The 18,819-nt window shown below is 50.4% G+C and overlaps 1 protein-coding gene across 4 annotated transcripts in view; it reads left to right on the top strand.

The window, feature by feature from the left end:
- Positions 1-18,819, top strand: part of GRK5 (G protein-coupled receptor kinase 5) — a gene marked incomplete at both ends in the record, with an annotated part of 218,293 nt that overhangs the window by 143,516 nt on the left and 55,958 nt on the right. For 3 of the 4 annotated variants that reach the window (XM_079709212.1, XM_079709215.1, XM_079709213.1), the window contains one exon: positions 13,101-13,213. In XM_079709212.1, the coding sequence (XP_079565338.1) occupies positions 13,101-13,213 (113 nt within the window). Of the gene's footprint in view, positions 1-11,837; positions 11,898-13,100; positions 13,214-18,819 lie in introns of all 4 variants that reach the window. The other variant, XM_079709214.1, reaches the window with a different exon arrangement.

Raw genomic sequence — 18,819 nt, forward strand, 5'->3', positions numbered from 1 at the left:
AGTCATGTCTTTCTGAAAACTAGCTTAGCTGAACTCTGTGAAAATTCATGTCTAAAATCCCGACCCACCCTGGGCTGTAACTCAGCTAAGTGAGTCTGAATTGAGGCTCCACCTCTCTCTGTTGGTTTCTGCTGAAGCAACACGCCTCTCCCCCGTTTCTCATCTGCAGCGTGGGTACCGGGTGAACTGTGCGCCTGGGAATATGTTCGTCTCTTCCCGACTCCAGCCCCTCTTGGGTCTGGGGCTAAGCTAAGCAAAGGTGGCTTGAAGGAAGGAGTTGACATGGTGTCATATTTAATTACCAGAGACCTGGATCGGGTACCAGTGGGCCAAGCCCTCTGTACGCTGTTCCTTGAGGAAGCAGAGTGCAGGTGTATCACACGGCCAGTCTTGTAGGAGCCGTGATGAGGCAGCTGGCGGAACTGGACGTGTATCTGAGAGAGGCCTCCAGGAGCACAGAAGGAATGCCACCAAATATTTGCCCTCCCTATCTCAGGAATAAGGACTAAGAGGCGGGTATTACAGAAAGACAGGTTTGGTCTCAAAATAAGAATGACTTTTAACATGGTGCTGATAAAGAGCACTGGACGCCTTGTAGGTGAAGTGCTTACTGTCCCCGGAAGGGCACAAGTTAAGGTTGGCTCAGCCACTAATGGGGATCATATCCAGAGGATGGGGGGGTGGGGGTGGTCTTTGGAACCTGAGACATCAGGACTTTGGGGAGACCATCAGTTGCTTCCACCTTCCCAGGCATTCACTTCTTAAGCCGCTTTTGGCCAGCACAACCGTGAGCCTCGCTACGCCCTGGCCACTGGCCCAGGAAGGGGCAGGACTGCCTCTGCATGGAGGTTGCTGTTTGCCTTGGCCCCTGCTTGCCCAGCCACTTCCTGGCCCTGCCCTCCTGTGGCTTTTGCTTCATTAGCTCAGAGCTCCAGGTAAAGCCAGGCCCCAGGGCCCTGGATGGCACAGTGCGCACAGCCTCCGAGGCTGCAGAGCCTGCACGCCTCCCTGCTCTCCTCTCGGGCAGGCTAGGGCAGCCCACAGTAAGGGTGCGTCAGGCGCTGTCATCCAGGCTTAAACTGGAAAAACACTCGAGAAAGACTGACGATGCATAGAGAGCGGGGGTCACGGCCCCGGGGTCCCGCAGCAAACCGGCAGGGCCGCAGTGGAAGCCGGGGACCCGGCCCACGGAGCAGCGTGCTTCCCCGGCCCTGCGGAAATGCTGCTGTTAAGCTGCTGCTTCCTCTGCTCCCGCTCTGGCCGCAGTGCCGGTGCAGGAGGGGCCGGAGCCGGGCGGCCGTAAAGACCCCAACAGTCGTGAACTCTGCTTGGGGCTCTGATGCTGGAGAAAGGCTGTGCCCTCTGCTATCTCCATCCCCGCCAGGCTCCTGCTTGTGGACGCACCCAACTGGGAGGCGGGGACATGTACGCTCCCCTAGTTCATCAGCTTCATTTTGTAAAAGGGGAAACCGAGGTCCAGAGAGCAGAATGATGGGTCTGAAGTCACACCGGCGTCAGAGGAGAAGCTGGAGGCAGAGTCCAGTCCCCTGGCCCCAGCCCCATGGCCCTGGCTGAGCTTTGAAGACAGTGAGTCAGGCAGGGCCTGTGTTCAGGCCCGCCTCGCTTCTGGAGGCGAGGCCCACCACAGCTGCAGCAGACGGCCTGGCCCAGCCTCGCCTCGGCCTGGGTACCCAGAGCCCTGCAAGCCTCACGGGTTCTTTTGTTAACCTTAGATGGAAGCCCTGCTAGGGACAACTCTTCATCATCTAGTTTTTTCGGGGAGACCTTCATTTCTGGCAGATTAATCACTCGGTGGCGGGGGGGAGGTGTCAAGGGGGTGTGGGCCTGGGATTTCTACTCCCCAATTTGGAGGCTTATGGCCTCCACTTCACACTGATTTGTTCATTTGTTTTGTTTTATCTTCATTTGTTTTACGTATACACCTGCGCTCTTGCTTGGCCAGGCACTGTTCCAGATGCTGGGGATAAAATGATGATGAACTAGACCTTGGAATCTCCCGGGGAGCTTTAAACACTACTGACGCCATCTCCAGAAATTTGATACAGTTGGCCTGGGTGTGGCCTGCGTGTTTCAATTTCTAAAATTGCCTGTATCCACATGGAAATTTCTTTCCAAGGAGGAAGAAAGCTTGTAGAAAGGATGTGGCTCTAAGCGGATGGTTGTGAGCAGAGCCCGAATGAAGGGAGGCCCCGGGTCATTCACCATCCACCAGGCTTTCCCAGGTGCCGGCACCACAGTGGGCCCAGTCCCAGCTCCCGGAAGGCTCTGATGCAGGCCCAGCAGGGAGAAACGGGGTTCGGAGCACCCGCCTGTGACCCAGGCCCTGCACCCCAAGGGGAACATGTCTGGCGGCCACAGCTCCTTTGCTTGCCAGGGCCTTCTTAATCTCAGTAATCCTACAGCCAGTTTTTTAGAATAGTTGTTTTCCCCTCATCTGTGAAGATTTAAAATCTTAAGAAATAGAAACCATCACAGGTCACACACATCAGTCGTCTCCTTTTTGCCTGGCATTTTCAAGAGCCTCCACTGCTGATGAACGAGGTGCCTTTTCTACTGATGCCTCGTGGCTGTCATGCTCCTTCCGTGCTCGCGTGGAGGGAATGCTTACAGTCACAGAGTGGGGACTTTCAGCCCGGGAGAGGGCTGAGAGCCCAGTGGTCTGGGCCTCTCACGTAGAGATGGCCGGTAAAAGAGCCAGGCCTGAAACCCAGGTCCCAGTTCTGTCCCCAGCTCTTCCACCGTGCCGGGCATCCCAACCACTGCCCCACAGTGTCCGTGCCTCCCTGGCCATTCCCTGGGTCCACCTCCGTCACCCCACCCCTCCATTTACCCACCCGATTCTCCGTCCCATTCTCACTGCCAGGGAATATCTAAATTCTTCGCTTTTCTTGGCTGCGAGGATAAGAGAGAGGTCACTGCCTGACTCTGGGGCCCCATCACTGCCCAGAGGGCCCCGTGGTGACAGCAGAGGCTTGACATCCTTTCCAGCTCAGCCCCCAGGCCGTTCCTAGGCTCCAGGTATCTCCTGGGCTTTGACTGCACCCAGTGGATTCAGGGCAGAGACCTGAACCCTCACGAAGAGGTGGGGCTCGTTCGGGCGGCTGCATGGGCCCCCGCACAAGTACACTTCCACCCACCCCTCTTCCTTTCACAGATCCACAGACCAGACCCTCCTTTCCTTCCCCTCCCCCACCCCGTCCCCACTTCCCCCACCTGGCAGCCCAGGCCCAAACACCCTACAGCTCAGTGGTTTTTACACGTGACTTGTCCAGGTGTCACTAACCTTTGTAAGACTCGGGCTTAATAGTTTTGATCCTACAGAGACTCGTGACAAGTACAAGACATTCAGTAAAACCCGAGACCAGCAGGAGGGCCACAAAAAGCACAGGAAGATGGGGCTCGGTTTGGGTGTGTTTGTGTAATGTGCCATATGTCATTTTTATTCACATAAAAACATCTTTCTTGAAGCAATAGGAACCCACTCGGCTGTTGCGAACCAAATACCAAATGTTTCCTTTTTCCTTTCCTGCTCCTTCCAAGAGGCGGGCTATAAAGAATTGCCGTTATCCGTGATGCTATCTTGCCTTTCAGAGAGCCTTTTCCTCAGAGCAAACGCCCGGATGTTTCTTCCAGCTTTGGCAGGAATTTTCGAGAGAAAGCTGTTTTCAAATCCCTTTTCTGTCTCTGTCTTAGACCTGGAGTACAGCAAAGGGAGGGGCTCCAGGCCTCAGTCTAATCCAGTCTCCTCCAATCTGTTTTCCTCAGTTGCCTCAGGACCTATAAGCACCCCTGCCCCCAACAAGAAAAAAAACAACAAAACCTGGTATTTTGGTGAAATGGTGTTAAATAAGATAAAATGAAAGAAAAGAAAAGAAAGCTCCAGTTGGTAGAGAGATGGCTCCAGGAATCAGGAATCACTTTTGGATTAGCTCTCCCACCCCCCGCTCCGTGTACAATAAACAAGGGCTCCCGTGTTAGCATTTCCATTTCCTCAGGAAGCTGCCTTTCTTGCTCCTACTTCTGAAATGGAATGTGCATTTTCATTGGCCCAAGTTCAAGGAGTGCCTAGGGGCAACAATGAAAAACCGGTCCCAAGCAGGTCTCGGTGGTAGGTGGTCGACATCCCCTCCCCCAGAGCCGTGACTTCTTGCTCCCCATCCTCTGGGGATTGATGCCAGGTGGGAGGGGAGGGGAGGGGAGGGAGGGAGGGGTGGCGACCTCCCTCACTTGGGTTTGTAGCCATGAGGGGAGCCATGCTGTACCCGCTGCCTGAGTTCTGGCTTTCAGTTGGGAAAGTCTGGTGACCCTCCAAGCATCCGCATACCAAAGGCTCTTAATTAAGAAAGTATGTTCCCATTTCATGTCACTCGAAAAGAATGAAAACAGTGACAGCATTTATTTATCTTCACTATCAATATCATTCCTGTTTTTAATTCCACTGGGGGTTATGAGTCTTGAAGGAATTGACTGTGGGTTGTGAGATTTTAACCCCAGCCATGTGCTGTGGGGATACATGTGTCTTCTCTCTGAGAGGGAGGCTCAGAGAGAGGGGGAGAAGGGCCGCAGAGCCCTGGCCTCTGCCCTCCTGGAGCTCAGAGTCAATGGCTCTCGCCGGGAGGAGTGGCCTTTGCTTTGCCTTCTTTGGTGCTGATACAGAGTTGTCCCCCTTTCACCGGCTACATCCCATTTCCTTTCTGAATCTTCAGAGAAGTAAAAGCCACCACTTCTTGAGTCTTATAGAGGAGAGGTGATGTCCGAATGGCTACCATTTGTGTAGGACCCACTATGTGCTCCCACTGGCCTGGGCACTCACGTGTGTTGCTGATCCTCTGATTGCCCGTGTGATGCGTGAGGACCTGGGCCTCAGGTTAAGGGATGTGCCCAAGACTAGATAACACGTTAGTCCATTTGGGCTGCTGCAAGAGAATACCACAGCCTGGGTGGATTTATAAATAACAGAAACTGGGGCTTCCCTGGTGGCGCAGTGGTTAAGAATCCACCTACCAATGCAGGGGACACAGGTTCAAGCCCTGGTCTGGGAAGATCCCACATGCCGTGGAGCCACTAAGCCCGTGCACCACAACTACTGAGCCTGCACTCTAGATAGAGCCCGCGAGCAACAACTACTGAGCCCGTGTGCCACAACTACTGAAGCCCACACGCCTAGGGCCCGTGCTCCGCAGCAAGAGAAGCCACCACAGTGAGAAGCCCCCACTCACCACAACTAGAGAAAGCCCACGCACAGCAACAAAGACCCAACGCAGCCAAAAATAAATAAATTTATTTTTGAAAAAATAACAGAAATTTATTTCTAACAGTTCTGGAGGCTGGAAGTCCAGGTGCCACTTCATAAAGGACCATCTTTTCTCTGTGTTCTCACATGGCAGAAAGGGCAAGGGAGTTCTCTGGGGCCTCTTTTAAAAGGGCACTAATCCCATACATAAGGGCTCCACCCTCATGACCTAATCACCTCCCAGGCCTCACCTCCTAATACCGTCACAATGGGCATTAGGTTTCTACGTATGAATTTGTGGGGGGACACATTTAGTGTATAGCAGGTGTCCTTCACAATGGTCCTGAGGTGTGGGTACTGTCAATAGCTTATTACAAGAACAGGCTAGGAGACAAGAGGAAGCTCTTGGTAAACACCCAAACATCACAAGGTGGTGGTAAGAACAGGGCTCCTTGTCTTGTTGTGCCCTCTGTTGGTTGACAACTTGTTAAGTGTCACGCCCGACCTTTAAGGTAGGCTTGGCTGTGCCTAAAAACTTCAGAACATGTGTGTTGCAAAAATGTATATGTTGGCATGCTTTGCACATGTATTCTCAGGCAGTTACCTTCATTACCAAGTAAATTTACTTGCCAACCCCTCAGATAACACTGTGCTGATTCGTGTTCCTTTGTGCCTCACCTCCTATCTCCAAGCAAGCTATCAGTTTCTGTCCATTTTCTTTAAGCCATTCTCTCTCTCTCTTTTTTTTTTAATTGAAGTATAACAGATTTACAATATTATGTTAGTTTCAGGTATACAGCAAAGTGATTCAGTTACATGTATTTTTTCAGATTATATTCCATTATAGGTTATTAGAAGCTATTGAATATAATTCCCTGTGCTCTACAGTACATCCTTGTTGCTGATCTATTTTATGTGTCGTAGTTTGTATCTGTTCATCCCAAACTCCTCATTTGTCCATCCCTCTCTCCCTCTCCCCTTTGGTAACCATAAATTTGTTTCCTATTGTTAACGAGTCCAAGCTCGCTGTGCGCACCGCATGACAGGCCAATGAATCAGAGGCAAGGTGTTGAGACTAGGAATACCACTTTCTTCGGAGACGGCAGACTAGGGTCTCCGATAAACCATCTTCTCGGGGTTTGCATGCCACTTTCTTTTATAGCACAGAGATGGGGAGGAGATGGGGTAGGAAAGTAAAAAGGCCCTCAGTTTAGCAAATATCCCCTGGAATGGCCAGCCTGGGGGTGGGGGTGGGGGGGTGGGGTGGGGGGAGGGGTGTGTTAATTTCTTCTTTCTTGCAGCCATCCGCAGGTGGGCGGAGTCAGGTTGTCTCCCTGAGAGCTGAACAGAGGCACTTTGGTTTAACATTTCAGGCAGAGGGGCAGGGTTCCCTGAGGCAGGCCATTATGTATGATTATAATAACAAAAGCAATGGAAAGTAAAGGTTAAATTCAAAGAAACAGATCAAACATGGAGTCCGATTTAGCTCTTCTCTGTTACACTATGTCTGTGAATCTGTTTCTGTTTTGTATATAGATTCATTTGTATTATTTTTTAGAGTCCACAAGTAAGTGATATCATACAGTATTTGTCTTTCTGTCTGATTTACTTCACTACGTATAATATTCTCTAGGTCCATCCACGTTGCTGCAAGTGGCAATATTTCATTGTGTTTTATAAGCCATTCTCTTTTTTTAAAATTACTGTGGTAAGAACATTTAACATGCGATCTACCCTCTTAATAAATTTTTAAGTGCACAGTACAGTGTTGTTAACTGCAGACACAGTGTTGTACAGCAGATGTCTAGAACTTAATCATCTTGCATAACTGCAACTCTATATCCATTGGACAGTAGCTCCCAATTCCCCCCTCCCCCAATCCCTGGCAACCACTGTTTTACTGTTTCTATGAGTTTGACTATTTTATTTAAAAATTTTTTTCTTTTTCTTTTTTTGGCCACAACATGCGGCTTGTGGGATATTCCCTGACCAGGGATTAAACCCATGCCACTGCAGTGAAAGCCCAGAATCCTGACCACTAGGCTACCAGGGAAGTCCAAGTTTGACTCTTTTAGATACCTCATACAGGTGGCGTCATGCAGAATTTGCCCTTCTGTGACAGGCTTATTTCAATTAGCATAGTGTCATCAAGACTAACCCATGGGGCTTCCCTGGTGGTGCAGTGGTTGAGAGTCTGCCTGCAGATGCAGGGGACACAGGTTCGTGCCCCGGTCCGGGAAGATCCCACATGCCGCGGAGCGGCTGGGTCCGTGAGCCATGGCCGCTGAGCCTGCGCGTCCGGAGCCTGTGCTCCGCAACGGGAGAGGCCACAACAGTGAGAGGCCCGCGTACCGCAAAAAAAAAAAAAAAAAAAAAAAAAAAGACTAACCCATGTTGTCACGTGACATGATTTCCTTCCTTTTTAAGACTGAATAATATTCCACTGTATGTATATACCACATTTTAAAAATCCATTCATTGGTCGATGGACATTTACGTTTGTTTCCACATCTTGGCTGTTATGAATAGTGTCGCAGTGAACATGGGAGTACAAATACCTCTTTGAAATACTGATTTTAATTCTTTTGGATAAATACCCAGCAGTGGAATTGCTGGATCGTATTAATTTTTTGAGGAAGCTCCATACACTTGAAGCCGTTCTTGAAGCCGCCCTGCAGTGGTCGCAGATCTAGCCCTGAATTCTTGCCCTAACACACTTGTCCCAGGCTTGTCCCTGCGCTGTGGCTTCTCCCTGCCCCTCCCCCCAGCCTCTGGCCCTGTTTCTCTGGCTTTGACCTTCTCCTGCTTCCCCAGCACTCAGCCTCTCCCCTGCTGACAATTTGCATTGCCTTTGGCGAGCCCATCACTCCCATTGCCATGCGCCAGCGAGCCCTCCCCTGGGCGCCTCCCCTGAAACCCATCCAAACCTGGAGAGCAGTGTGTGTGCCCCTGCAGCTGGGGCATTTCTGGCAGCCCTGCTTGTGCAGCTTTGTTTGTGGCTGCCCTGCCCAGCCCTGTCTGTGAATGTGCCTCCCTCCTGCCTGGGCTGGTAAGCAAACTGCTGGGACAAAAACAAAGTCTGCGAGCCTGTCTTCTTTAAGGGTGCCCCCACCCACCTGCGACAGGGCCTGGAATGAAGTGCCCAGAAGGGGCTCAGCCAGTGTCTGTGAACTTGCTAAGGGAACGTTGGTTCTGTCTGAGGCATGGCAGGAGTTCGGTGTGCTGCGGGAAGGAGTGGCAGTCCTGTCTTCCTGGGCCAGCCGTGGGTGTGCTTGGGAGGCGTCAAGCCCTCGAGGAAGCAAATGACATGTGGTTTCCTTAAAGCCAATTCAGTTCGGCTTCTCACCAAAGCAGGATCCCAACCACAGGGGCTGCACCCTCCCTGCCCAAAGGCCAGGGCTTGAACCACAGGTGGGAATGGCTCCCAAACCAGTGACCTCCTCTGTAAATGTCTCAGGCTCGAGGCTCCCACCCCATTTTTGTCCACCTTCCCATGCACTGCACTTGAATCATTTGTGCTCTGAAATCACTGATGCCCCAGTGGGACAGTGAATCCATTCCAGTCTCCTTGGCCTTGGAGTCCAGCCCTTTCCTGTCTGAGCCCAGCTACCTTTCCAGCACATCTGCCCCCCATCCTCCTGGGTGCTGGTGGGCCCTAGCCCTCCCTGGGGCAGTCTGCCCCTTGATCCAGGGCACTATAAGTTCAGAGCTTATAATGGGCTTTCTGGACCTCCTTTTCCATCACCTTCCTCTGGACATGCTTCAGTTTTGTGTCCACCAGACCAACGTTACTGCAGCCGAGGTCAAATGTCACATCACAAAGACCACACCCCTATTCTTGGTCTCAGCTGGCCGCCAGCTGTTAACTCCAAGCCTGTTTCTGGATCATTAACCTGCCAATGGGTATGAGGTGTGTCTCCTCCCACCCACTCATCCACACCCCACCCCCAGGTATTAAATTCAATAAGAGAGTCTGAAAATTGAAGGAAGCTTCTAGTATCAAAAAGCAAGAGACCTTGGAACAGAGTTTGTTGAACGAATGAAGGATCCAAAAGAATAAGGCTAGAATGATTTGATGATGGGTGAATACTTTGGGGGCAGGGAGCCTGATGACCTTCATATCTTATATAACGACAGACTCTTTCTGGCTTGGAAGGAAAGATCAGTGAAGGATGTGGCCAGAAGCAGGATTTTCACATTCAGAAGAGCTGGTGTGTATGTCTGTGTGTAGACCGTGCATGTGTGCCTGTGTACACAGCATCCCAGGGGCCTCCCAGCCTGAGAGAGAGATTCAGAGACAGGGAGAACCCTGCCCCTCTGTGCTGGGTACCCCTCCCCACTAACCCAAACAGGACACCCTTGGGAGAAGGGCTGTGGGCAGGGCACTTCCAAGCTGTATTTCTACAGCATGGCTGGCTTCCGTAGAAACCGACTAGAAAGGATCTGCTCTGAAGATGTATTACAGAGCAACTTGTGTTCAACTTCAGTGTCCTCTGACTTTTCCGAAGTGACCTGCCCCTCGGACTTGCCCTTGATGCATTAAGAACTTTGATCTGCGCCTTTTCCTGTCACCTGGATCAAATCCCAAATTCACATTCTTCCTTCTGTGGCCTTGTTCTCCATTTCTAAAGGAATTGCAGACTTTGCATTTTGATTGTAGTGGTGGTGGTGCTTCCTCAGAGGATAAGCCCATTTACCTTTATTTAAAGCTGAGAAAACATCCAAATAGATGATTACTGATCCTCTTCTTTCTTCCTGGGCTTCCAGCGCATGCCTTTCTTGCCTGGGATCCTCTGTACAGCTGGGAGAGGCACGGAACTGAGGTGCTGACAGCTTGTGTTGGAATCACATGGTGTTTACTGTGCTGTGAGTTTATAACGGCTTTGTTTCCATACTGACAGCACACGCCATATGGAGAGAAAAAAATCCTGTCAGATGAACCCTTGAGGAATCACAATATGGTACATGAAATCTCATAATTGCTTTTGGAAATGGGGGAGGGCCCCTTGCTCAAATCACATAAGCAATGTGGTGCTCTCTGCCATAATTGAATAAAATGGGAGTTTCACACAAGGTAATTTCCTTTGTTCTGTGTTTGTGCTGGGGAAGCTCAGCTGACTGGGGAAGGACAGGGAAGTTTGTTTTCCTCTCCTTGGGGGATCAGGCTGAGTAGGAGGTGGTGAGAACGCAGGCTCTGTCTGTAGGGCATCGTGCTAACAGGTGCAGACTCCAGACCTGTCACCCTCCTGGCTCCCTCCAACCCAGACCCCCTCCTGTGGCTGATGATAACTTGACATTTTATTACTGTCACTTGGGATCTTGTCTGCTCACCACCCCCCAACACACACACCCTTTCCAACAGAATCCAAGATCGCTGAGGGCTGGGACCATGTCCCATTCCCCCCACTCCCGACCCCCACCAATCCTGGCACACGATGAGGTGAGTTAAATGTTTGTTGGAGTGGCTATTCCCGAACCATCTGTGCATGGAAAGGTAAGCTGAGTTAAGGCAATAGTTCAAGGCTCGTTTCAGCCCCCAAACCAGTTGAGGAGGGGGCCAAGGGGAGACTTGCAAGGTGGCTCATCCACTTGACCAAAGTATCCTCTCAAGAGAGAATTAGAAATTTGTGAGTGCCTTCTGATACAAGGTGTACTTAGAACTGGTGGATTCCTACAAAAACCATTCTTGCCCTCAGGCAGTTTACCCATGAAAGGAGAAATGGGCTATAAAACTCTCCAGCCCCAGTCAGTTGTTCTTTCAGTTGCAAGAGACGAAAACCCAACACCGACTGGCTTAAGCAAAGACAGATGGCTAAAGGTGCAGGTGCTGGCCGGGCCTCAGTAGGCTACCTTTTGGGGATTTCTGTGATATTCACAGCTCCAGGCTTCTCTTCCTCACTCAGCTGTCCTTCCCTTGCACTGGCTTCATTCTCCATGGGCTCTCACTGGTGGGAAAGACAGTTGTGGCAACTCTTGGCTGACCAGTCCTAAGGCCTTGTCATCCCAGAGAGGAACAAGTGTCTTTTCTGGAAGTTCTACCAAAAACCCTGGAAGGACTCCAAGGCCCCCTGGGTCACATGCCCTGAACCGATCATTGTGGCCATGAAACAGAGGGCTCTGATTGGCCAGGACTGTGTCACGTGCCCATCCCTGAGGCTTGGGAGGAGTTGCTCCCTTAGGACCCTATGATGGTATTTTACAGACTCACAGAGAGGAGGTTCCCCAAAGGAAGGGAGATGGAACAGACCAAAACCCCCACTTCCACAATCATAACAGATGGTGTTTATTAAGCAATTCCTTTGTGCCAGGCTCTCACTGCTCCTAAGAGATAGTACGATGACTGTTCCCAGTTTACAGATGAGGAAACTGAGGGATAATGTGTCAGGTCAGTTGCCCTGGGGCTCACAGGCAGTGAGTAGTGAGGCTGGGATCTGAACCTGGGTTTAGCTCCAGAGCCCTTGCTCACAGCCACCACCCTCCCTAGAAGTAATGGCTGTACCTCTGTGGATAAACTCTTTGGGTATGAAAATGAGTGGGCGTGATGGTTCTGTTCCTGTCTCCTTGTTGTTTTCCATATCTCCAGGGGGCGGTTCCTGGCTCCTCCTCTACAGTGGGCAAGGATACAGTCATTCCATCCTCCCAGGTAGCTCTTCTAACCGAGGTCTACCTCACCCTCTTCCTGGTTTCCCCACGAAGTCACCTGAGTTTTCCTGGTGCAGCCACAAAATCAAAGGGCTAATTTTCAGTACTCTGGAGGGTCTGAGGCAACAAGTCTCAGCCAGACCTTTGAGCATCTTTTCTGCCCAGAGAAAGCCTCTTGCAGAGTCATTGCAGGAAGAACCAGAAGGGACCCTCCCATCTTATCTCCAACATGCATCTTCATTTTCGAGAGGAAGACTAAGGCCCAGAGAGGGCAAGTGTGTTGCTTGAAGTCACACAGCAAGTCATTGTCTAGAACCCTGGTCTCTAGGCCTCTGTGCTTTGAGTCTTGCACTGTTCTTTCCTCTTCAGAACTCTCTTGGCTACTGAGTGGTTGAGGTCTGGTCACATCCTGTCTCTGTGCCTCTAGACCCTCAGCTGGAAAATACAGGGTTTTCATAGTTTGAAGCATTCTAAGACTGGGCTTTGCTCCAATTGGGCAAATATGAAATTTTGTTTACTGTATTCATTAGAATATTTGAATTACAAGTCATTTTAAAGTTTTTTCAAATTGCCCTAAATAATGCTTATAAATAAGCTTTTCAGATGTGGTTTGGGCTGCAGGCATAGTGTGATCCAGAGATTCATAACTTCACCAGAGCACCTACTCATAATTTTCCCAGCTCTGACTTCCTCTGTGTGTCAACCTTATCCTCACAGCAGCTTGTTGTGCAGTATCAAGAACACTGCAGCAGACCCTGGCCTCACACCCATGCACCCTAGTACCAGAGGAAGAGGGAGCACCTTGGCTTAGGGTGCCCAGGCGACGTCTGTGGTTCATGTTGATTTTACTGGCTTGGGTTACATGCCCACCACCCTTATCCAGTCACTGTAACCAAAGAATGTGACATGCTGATCAGGCAGTCAGGGGCAGAGTCACAGTCCCCAGAACTGCTAGCATCTCCGTACAGAAATCAGGACATTGGAAAGGGAGTGGGCTGGGGAATAGAGGCAAGGTCGCAACTGGCGCCTCTTTCCACGTTGACCTTGACTCTTCTGAGTCTGCAGAGCCTGGAGGTGGATAAAGGGTCCTGAGAGTTTGCCGGTCACCTTGCTCCATCTATCTGAGGCAAGAACCCAGGTGTGGGTTGATGGCTCTGTCTGGCCCTTTCTGGGTCTCACCATATTCTTCTTTTCTTATCTCTAGACAGAGATTACTGCAGTTTGTGTGACAAGCAGCCAATTGGGAGGCTGCTTTTCCGGCAGTTCTGCGAAACCAGACCTGGGCTGGAGTCTTACATTCAGTTCCTGGACTCAGTGGTAAGTCCCTTCACTGGGGGGAAGAGCCCTTTGGTCCTTTGTGATCAGCGATCGTTTTTGTCCAAAGGAAAAGATAAACCACCTGGCTTATGTGGATAAAGAATAAACTTGTTGGGCTTCCCTGGTGGCGCAGTGGTTGAGAGTCCGCCTGCCGATGCAGGGGACACGGGTTCGTGCCCCGGTCCGGGAAGATCCCACTTGCTGCGGAGCGGCTGGGCCCGTGAGCCATGGCCGCTGAGCCTGTGCGTCCGGAGCCTGTGCTCCGCAACAGGAGAGGCCACAACAGTGAGAGGCCCGCGTACCGCAAAAAAAAAAAAAGAATAAACTTGTTGCTTAAGAAACTGCCAGTGCAGACTTTGAGAGTGCAGACTTGTCTCCAGGTCATCACCTGCTGCATGACAGTGGGGGGGCCACCTCCCACTCTGGGCCTCGGTTGTTGCTGCTTTAACACGAGGTTCTGTCAGTTCTCTGATTCTGGGAGCCTGGGTTAGTGTGCAGTAGTACCTAGGAAGCTGGGTGGTTTTCCCAGCACCCCAAGGTGTTGGATTCCCAGGCCCCTTCTTCCAGCTGAGAACCCATTTTCTAAAATTCCAAAGCTTGTGTTTCTTTGTGTGCTTGTTTACTGTCTGCTTCCCCACTAGAATGCAAGCTCCCTGAGGCCAGGGCCCTGGGCTTCCAGTTAACCTCTGCCTGGCATTGGGCCCAGCCCATACAGGCATTCAGTAAACGTTTGTGGGAGGAACATGTGTTGGCCATTTCAAGGCACTCTGACAGCTGCTGGCTGCGCTGGCTGCTGGCATACACAGCTGTGACTGACACCACGGGGACTTCCTTCAGATGTACTGGTCATTCATTTGTTTAACAAATGCTATATTACTCACCCATAAAAAAGAATGAAATAATGCCATTTGCAGCAACATGGATGGACCTAGAGATGATCATACTAAGTAAAGTAGGTCAGAGAAAGATAAATATCATATGATATCACTTATATGTGGAATGTAAAAAAATAATACAAATGAACTTATTTACAAAACAAAAATAGACTTGCAGACATAGAAAACAAACTTAAGGTTACCGAAGGGGAAAGGGAGGGGAAGGGATAAATTGGGAATTTGGGATTAACAGATACACAGTACTATATATAAAACAGATAAACAACAAGGACCTACTGTATAGCACAGGGAACTACATTTAATAACTTGTAATAACCTATAATGGATAAGAATCTGAAAAAGAACATATATGTGTGCATATATATAACTGAATCATTTTGCTATATACCTGAAACGTAAATTGCCTATACTTCAATTTAAAAAAACAAAAAACAAATGCTGATTGATCTGTGTGGGCTTTTAGGACAGGATGTAGGAACACACAGGAATTCCTCAACACTTGCTTGGGAGGACAGGGCACCTCAGCCTGGCCTACTGCCCTTTGGGTGTCTATCCAAGGAAGGTGGACAAGGAGTGGGGAGGTGAAAGATGAATCATGGTCAGTCATGAAAGGAATGGGGGTCATTTGGGCCCCCCCTTTCCAAGGCAGGGGGCCAAGGTGCTGTTGTTTCCTAGAGGCCCTAATGCCATCATTGGCTGCAGCCATCCTGACCTCTGGCTTGGTGTGGGGGACAGCCCTATGGGGCCCAACTTTCTGTGTCTGCTTCAGGGTCTCAAGGTGGATCTCTAGACCCACTGTCCAAACTGTCCCCTGAACTTCTCCACCAGAAGTCACATGGGCCCCTTGAAGTCAACACGTCCTTAACAAGCTCAGCACCTTCCCCCAGCTCCCCACGGCTACCAGCCCTGACATGTTCCCTATTCCAGTGACCAGCACCCCTCCATCACCCACCCATGAAATCTTTGCATTGTTCTTGACCCTTCCCTCTCGTCATTCCTCACCCAGCCCGATCAAGGACCACGTGCCTGGCTCCTTGACTTCTCCTAGCCCGGTTCCCTTCCCTCTACAGCCGCTCTCCTGGTCTCCATGCAGGCTCTCGCATGACGCATACAAGTGATTACCATAGTTCTCAACCTCAGCTGAGCAGTAGAAACACCTGGGGAGCCTTAGAAAAAATACCAATGCCTGAGCTGAAGCCCAGACTCATTCATTTCAATCTCTGGGGATGGGGCCTGGTATTTTCATAACTTTTTATTATGGAAAATTTCAAACTGTAAAAAGTAAAAGTCTACAGAATAGCATAATGAACCCTCATGCACCCTGCTTCAACAATTATGGATTCAAGGCCAACCTTGTTTCACCCACATCCTCCCCTCTGGCGCATTTTGCAGCTGATCTCATTTGTGTCATTTTATCTGTGAACATGTCAGCATGTATATCTAAATGATGAGGGCTCTTCAGCCAAAAAACCACCATACCATTATCACAGCTAAAAAGAATAATTCGTTACTATCATCACATAATCAGTGTTAATAATCAAATATCATCAGTGTTCAAATTTCCGATTTTCTCATGCTTTTTGTAAATGCGTGTCTTAACAGTTTATAACCATCTCCAAGAGTGTCCCATAGTCTGAATGTTGTGTTCTCACCCCCATGTGTCGTTTAATAAGTTCCTTTGTATTTCTTGTAAATTGCTCATTGAATCTAGAAACTTGGTCAGATTCAGTGTCAATCTGGTGGTGGTAGGGGACTGACTTCATAAGTGGTTTCAGGCTCTTCTGCTAGGGGACTTTTTAAAAAAAATATTTATTTATTTTATTTTTGGCTGTGTCGGGTCTTAGCTGCGGCACACAGGATCCTTCATTGTGGCGTGTGGGGTCCTCGTTGCGGTGCACTGGCTTCTCTCTAGTTGCGGCACGCGGGCTTAGTTGCCCTGCCGCATGTGGGATCTTAGTTCCCAGACCAGGGATCCAACCCATGTCCCCTGCATTGGAAGATAGATTCTTAACCACTGTGCCACCAGGGAAGTCCCTGCTAGGAGACTTATAATATTTGGTGTCTGTCTTTTTGAGATGGCAGCAGCCATTGATATTCAATACCCAAATCTATTGATTAATTAGGGGTTGTGACATGGTGACATTCTGTCATTCCTTCTTCATTTGCTAACTGGGAAACACTTCCTTTCAATTACTGTTTGGTTACCCAGTGGTAAAGTTCATATAGGAATTGCTTGATTCTTTCCCCATGTTTATGTTTTCAAAGTACCAAATTGGTTCACTAGCATCCTCCAATGATAAACATGGGGCATTTTGATGCATTGGTGCTCCATGGTTTCATTCTTGGTCTGTGGGAGCCCCTCAGGTTGGCTTTTGGGCCCTTGAGAGGACCCCAGTGGTCATTGGCAGCCTCCTTGCTGTCTGGTGTGATGCAGTGTTCCAGGCTCATCTTGTATGTTTCCTGCCCTCCACCTAGAGTTTGTCATTTCTCCAAGAAGCCCTGGTTCCTTTTACTGGGCAAGGGTACTTAGAGACTACAGTTTGGCACGAGGGGTGCTCATTACCTCCCACTGGATTGGCCACTGTTTGTAGCAGACATTGGCAGTTTTCACATCTCTCAGGACTGTACTGTGTGTATGTCCAGGGTTGGGAAACACTGACATCCAGAACAAAGTCCAAGTTCTGAGGCTGACCTACTAGACCTTCCACCAGCAGGCCCCTGCCCACCCTTTCATCCTTGGCCTTCACGGGGTCTTTCTTGAGCTCTGCATTCTGGTCCCCATCTGCTTCTGGTGGCTTTGACTGGCCAGGCTGGTTAACGCCTCTCAGCCCTGGCTCCCTCTCTCTCACTACTCGAAATGCCAACCGGGCCCCCTCTGCCTGGTGAATGCCAGCTCATCCCCCTGCACTCTGCTCTCAGAAGCCTTCCCCATCCGCCCCTCTCCCCATGTGCCTTCTGCTCCAGGCCTCGACACACACCCGAGCCTCACACACCTGAGCCTCATTACTGCGCGGTGCTGGCAGAATGGCGCATCGGTGGGGTGCAGGCCCCTGAGACAGACCTTGAGGCAACGCTGGCACCACCTCAGCTGCCAGGGAGACCACGGGCAGGTGCTTGACGCCTCTGTGCCCCATATCTCATCTGTAAGCGGGGCCGTAGTTGTACCTGATGGTGGTGGACGTGTTGAGGAGAGACTGAATGAGTTCACGCCACTCAGGGCAGTGTCCGGCATGTCACAGATGCCTGATGAATGTAGCCAGTAGGGCTCTATCTGTGTGCCTTTCTCCTCCACTAACTGCAAGTCTCTGGGTGGCACAGACATAGCTCATCATCTCTGAATCCTCACAACACTGAACCTGACAGGTGATCAATGCTCAGGACTCACTGGGAGCTGGTGTCCATGGCTGGAGCGGAGGGAGCTAGGGCAGAGGGGTCTAGGAGAGGCGACAACCATCCAAGACCTTGTGCCGTTAGAGAACTCTGACTTTGAGTGAAGCAGGGGAACCACTGGAGGGTTTTGACAGAGCAATGCCATGGTCTGATGTAGGTTTTTAAAGGATCCCTCTGGCTCCTGTGTTGGGAAAAGGCTATGGGGGGCAAGGGTCAGAGTGGGGAGCTCTGATGGGTGAGAGCGGGTAGTTGCTCAAGCCAGGGTGGAAGAAGCGGGCCATGGTGACAAGTGGTAGGATTGGGGGCATGTTTTGAACCAGAGCTCACAGTATTTTCTGAGGCCCTGGGGGGTGAGAGACAAGAGTTGGTGATGACTTCAAAGCGTTAACCTGAACCAGTGGAAAGATGGAATGAGGGTAAGGCTGTGTGGGAGGTTGGTTTGGGGGGAGGTCAGGGTCTTCACCGGGGGCACACTCAGCTTCCGATGTCTACCAGACGGCCCAGTGGAGACGTCCGTGCGGAGGTGGGTGTCAGAATCCGGAGTTGGTGAGAATGATCTGGGCTGGAAATAGCAGATTGGGATCTGTCAACATGTAGCTGATACTTAGAGCCACGGGCTGGATGAGCTCACCGAGGAGAGGAACGTGGATGGAGGAGCCGAGGATCAAAGTCTGAGCCCTGGACAAAGGCTCCTCCCCATTTGGAAAAGATGAGGCACCGGCAGCTTTGGGGCCTGTCTGGAGAGTTGATGAGGCAGAGTAGGGCAAGGCTAGACCCAGGAGCCAGTGGAATTTTCCAGCCACGTGTCTTATTAGACGTTTATAGTCAGTTTGAGAAGAAGAAGGAAAAAAAATCCAGTGGATGCCTATTTTCATTCTGGTCGTGCAGACGTTCTCTTTTGCTGGGCCTGTCCCAAGATCTCTCTTTTGGAAAGGAAATGTGAGTCTGGCTCCCTGTGTTGACGCGTCAAATGCTCCTTACATATGCCTTAACGCCGCCGCCCCTCACGAGAGGCTCACCCCATCCCCTCGTGTTTTTGTCTGCATCTCTGGGAATTAGCAAGGCCTTTCATTGCCCATCCTGACGTGTCAAATGAACAGCCTTTGGAACACCTCTTTTACGCATGAAGACTTTACTGAGTTTTCCAGGGCTGGCGCAATGCTCGTCTGAAATACCTTTTTTCTTCCATCCTGACTGGAACTCCGAGGAGGGAGGAGGTGGCGGCGTCCTTGGTGTTGCACGCCGCTCCAGTGCCCCTGGCTCAGTCACAGCCATACACACTGTTCCCACCTCTATGCTGAATTTCTACCAAGTGAAGTT

This window comes from Hyperoodon ampullatus (assembly GCF_949752795.1).
Source record: "Hyperoodon ampullatus genome assembly, chromosome: 1".
Classification (NCBI taxonomy): Eukaryota; Metazoa; Chordata; class Mammalia; order Artiodactyla; family Ziphiidae; genus Hyperoodon; species Hyperoodon ampullatus.